At 44.5% G+C, this 4418-nt stretch overlaps 1 protein-coding gene across 4 annotated transcripts in view; it reads right to left on the bottom strand.

Annotated features, from left to right (window-relative positions):
* Positions 1–2761: 2761 nt before the first annotated feature.
* TSEN34 (tRNA splicing endonuclease subunit 34) overlaps positions 2762–4418 on the bottom strand; it is a 7607-nt gene continuing 5950 nt past the window's right edge. For all 4 annotated transcript variants that reach the window (XM_046682432.1, XM_046682431.1, XM_046682429.1 and 1 more), the window contains exon 5: positions 2762–3258. In XM_046682432.1, the coding sequence (XP_046538388.1) occupies positions 3071–3258 (188 nt within the window). In that variant the 3' untranslated portion in view covers positions 2762–3070. The remainder of the gene's footprint in view (positions 3259–4418) is intronic.

Genomic DNA, 4418 nt, shown 5'->3' on the forward strand with positions numbered 1-4418 from the left:
TGAAGGCTTGATAGCTCATCTCTTTTTGGCACTGAGTAATATTCCATTGTCTGGATGTACCACAGTTTATTTACCCATTCACCTACTAAAGGACATCTTGGTTGCTTCCAAGTTTTGGCAATTATGAAAAAAGGTGCTATAAACATTATGTGCAGATTCTTGTGGGGTCCTAAGTTTTCAAATCCTTTGGGTAAATACCAAAGAAAGTAATTGTTGGATCACATGGTGAGAGTACATTTAGTTTTATAAGAAACTGCCAGACTCCCTTCAAAGTGGCTGTACTAGCAATTCCCAGCAGCAATGAGAGAGAGGCCTACTGCTCCACATCCCTACCAGCACTTGGTGTCGTCAGTGTTCTGGATGTGGGCCATTCTCATAGGTGTGGAGTGGGATCCCACGCTTAATTTGCATTTCCCTGATGACATATGACGTGGAGCATCTTTTCATATGCTTATTTGCCATCTGTTTATCTTCTTTCATGAGGTAACTGTTAAAGTCTTTGGCTTATTTTTTAATCAGGTTGTTTGCTTATTGTTGACTTTTAAGAGTTCTCTGTGTATCTTGGACAACAGTTCTTTATCAGAAAATATTTGCAAGATTTTCTCAAGGCTTTCAATTTTAATGAAGTCCAGCTTATCAAGTCTTTCTTGCATGGATTGTGCCTTTGGTGTTGTATCTAAAATGTCATCACCAGGGGCTGGGCCGGTGGCACAGCAGTTAAGTTCGCACGTTCTGCTTCAGTGGCCCAGGGTTCGCCAGTTCGGATCCCAGATGCGGACATGGCACTGCTTGTCAAGCCATGCTGAGGCAGCATCTCACATGCCACAACTAGAAGGACCCACAATGAAGAATGAAGAATATACAACTGTGTACCGGGGGGTTTTGGGGAGAAAAAGGAAAAGAATAAAATCTTTAAAAAAAAGTCATCACCAGACCCAAAGTCATCTAGGTTTTCACCTAAGTTATCTCCTAGGAGTTTTATAGTTTTGCATTTAACATTTAGGTCTATGATCCCTTTTTTTTTTTTTTTTTTTTTGAGGAAGATTGGCCCTGAGCTAACATCCGTGCCCATCTTCCTCTATTTTATATGTGGGAGGCCTGCCACAGCATGGCTTGATAAGCAGCGTGTAGGCCCACACCCGGGATCTGAATCAGTGTACCCAGGGCCACCAAAGTGAAATGTGCAAACTTAAGCACTGCACCACTGGGCAGGCCCCTATGATCCATTTTGAGTTAGTTTTTGTAAAGGGTATAAAGTCTGTGTCTAGATTTTTTTTTTTTTTTTGCTTTGTTTTGGTATTTTGCATGTGACGCCCTCACAATATTTTTTTTTTTTTTTTGAGGAAGATCAGCCCTGAGCTAACATCTGTTGCCAATCCTCCTCTTCTTGCTGAGGAAGACTGGCCCTGAGCTAACATCCTTGCCCATCTTCCTCTACTTTATACATGTGATGCCTACCACTGCATGGCTTTTGCCAAGTGGTGCCATGTCCGCACCCAGGATCTGAACCAGTGAACCCCGGGCCACCAATAAGCAGAACGTGCACACTTAACTGCTGCACCACCGGGCCAGCCCCTCATAATAGTTTTTAATGAGGAACTTTGGAGAGGGAAGACTCATGACACAGGTACTGAGACTTCTAAGTACTTTATTGTAGCCAGAAGAGAGAGGTTGGAGAACATATTTAAAGCCAATTACCAAAGAGGCACAAAGAACAGTGCTAGCCAGGCAGGGGTGAGTGTCCTATTTTAAATTAATCCAAATTTATAGAGAAGTGAGATTCTATCAAGGTTGTTTCCTGAGAAGGGCAAGAAAGAAAGAAGAAATCGCAGGGGGAGAAACTGAGGAACTAGAGGCAGAGACTTTCAGCCCCAGAATTTTTACCACGTGAGCGTATTACCGCAACGAAACCTGTGTGACAAAACTACGCAGTTTAAATATACCTAGAAATATTGGAAGTCAGTACTGGTAACGTTCTAGTCATTTCTTAAGCAGAAAGGTGGATATAGTAGTGTTTTATAAATGCGTATTTTATACATATGAGTTTTAGCTTTTGTAAAAAATTGTGGCATATAACACACATATAAAAAAAGGATCTAGAATATAAATATACAATATAAAAAATAATTCTCAAACACCTGAATAAACACCGCTCGGGCCAAGAAAAAGAATTCCGCCAGCATTCCAGAAGCCCACATGCCCTTCCTGACATTCCCCTCCCCACTCCAAACTCCTGTCCTGAAACTGCAACACTCACTTCCTTCTTCCATGTGTTACTTTTATTTATGCCTTTGTATGCATCTGAATTGTTTTCCCTCCCGAGGAAGACCAGCCCTGAGTTAACATCCACCTTCAATCCTCCTCTTTTTGCTGAGGAAGATTGGCCCTGAGCTAACATCTGTGCCCATCTTCCTCTATTTTATATGTGGGATGCCACCACAGCATGGCTTGATAAGCAGTGAGTAGGTCCACACCCGGGATCTGAACCAGCGAACCCCAGGCCACCAAAGCGGGGTGCACGAACTTAACCACTGCGCCACCAGGCTGGCCCCTGAAATGTTTTATAAAACTCTTTTCAAAAGGAAGGCTGTGCAGTGGGAAGAGCTCAGAAAGATTTCAATCCCAGCCCTGCTACTTACTAGCTGTGTGACCTCAGGCGAGTCATCTCCCCTCCTCCAGGCCTTTTCCTTAACTGTGTAAGCAGATGCAAATGCCCACACTTCCCAAGGTTGTTGTAAGGATTCAAATCACAAACTTCACGTTTAGTCAACAAGTTTATTGGGACCTCTTGGGACCTGAGCCCTGTAGAAAACAGAGATGAATCCAACCCAATCTTCACTCTCAAGAAGCTCACAGTTTGGAAATGGGTAACTACAAAAACAACACGGCCAGTAAGTGCTCTGAAACAGGGAGGGGCACAGAAAGGATGTAGTGTGTACAAATCCGGAATCAAAAACTACCCGCAGAGGGAGGTAGGAGGGTGTCCTGGCCTCCCATGCAAAAATGAGCCTGGGATCGTCTAGAAAGGCTCTTGCCACAGACTCAGCCACATCCCACGGGTCTCTGGAGTTCACTGCAGGCTGGCCCACTGCAGGGAGGTGTAGACCACCTTACCATCAGGCTGCGGAGAACAAAGGAGCAGCGTCTTTCTGACGCTGGTTCCGAGGCGGCCGGCAGAAACCAGGTCCTGGAGTGGGATGGGGTCCCCAGGAGCCCAGCACTGAGCAATGTAGTGGGCGTGGAACCGCAGCGGGTCACCTGGGTGGGGAAGAGAGGCCTGTAGCAGTTTCCAGTGGCAGAGGGCTGGAAGACACTGGAAAGTCCACAGCAGGGACAGGGGATGGTGTTAGCAATCACTATGAATATTTTAAAACAGATACCCTTGGATCCCGAAATCCCTCTTCTCGGAATTTTTCTCTTGTAAGTGTAAGTAGAGCAACACTAATATACCTATAAAGATGTTTACTTTGTTATCATTTGCAATTGCTAAGAAGTGGAAACAACCAAATGGACTAGTTAAATTCATGTGTATCTGTAAGACTGAAAATTATACAACTGTTAAGATAAAAGAATGTACCAACTTGGAAAATGGTCAATGATACATTGAGTAAGAGTGAAAGGGGGACAGGGGCAAGGTGTCACACATGGATAGCATAATCTTCTTTTTTGAAAAAACAAACAGGGGCCGCCCCGTGGCCAAGTGGTTAAGTTTGCGCACTCCGCTTTGGTGGCCCAGGGTTTCGCTGGTTCGGATCCTGGGCACGGGCATGGCATCACTCATCAAGCCATGCTGAGGCCTCGTCCCACATGCCACAACCAGAAGGACCCACAACTAAGAATATACAACTATGTACCAGGGGGCTTTGGGGAGAAAAAGGAAAAAAATAAAACCTTTGAAAAAACAAATAACTGAACATATCCTTGTCATGACCTAAGAACCAGAACCACAAAGTCAAAGTCATGAGGAACTTAAAAGGATATCATGTAAATATCCAATGAGAAGTGACTCCAACAGGCTAAAAGAAGTAAGAATTTACAATAAGATGGAGTAATTAATAGATGGGATAAAGGGGTCAAGAAAATTTTTCTGAGAAGGGCCAGGTGGTAAATATTTTCAGTTTTCTGGGCCATGTTGCAAATACTCAGCTCTGCCACTGCAACACAACAGCAGCCACAGACCATATGTAAGCAAATGGAGGAGGCCAGCCGCATGGCTGAGTGGTTAGGTTCGTAGGTTCGTGCGCTCTGCTTCGGAGGCCCAAGGTTTTGCCAGTTTGGATCCTGGGTGTAGACACGGCACTGCTCACAGGCCACGCTGAGGCTGCGTCCCACATAGCACAACCAGAGGCACTCACAACTAGAATATACAACTATGTACTGGGGGGGCTTTGGGGAGAAGAATAAAAAAAAAAAAGAAG

Source organism: Equus quagga, chromosome 13, assembly GCF_021613505.1.
Source record: "Equus quagga isolate Etosha38 chromosome 13, UCLA_HA_Equagga_1.0, whole genome shotgun sequence".
NCBI lineage: Eukaryota > Metazoa > Chordata > Mammalia > Perissodactyla > Equidae > Equus > Equus quagga.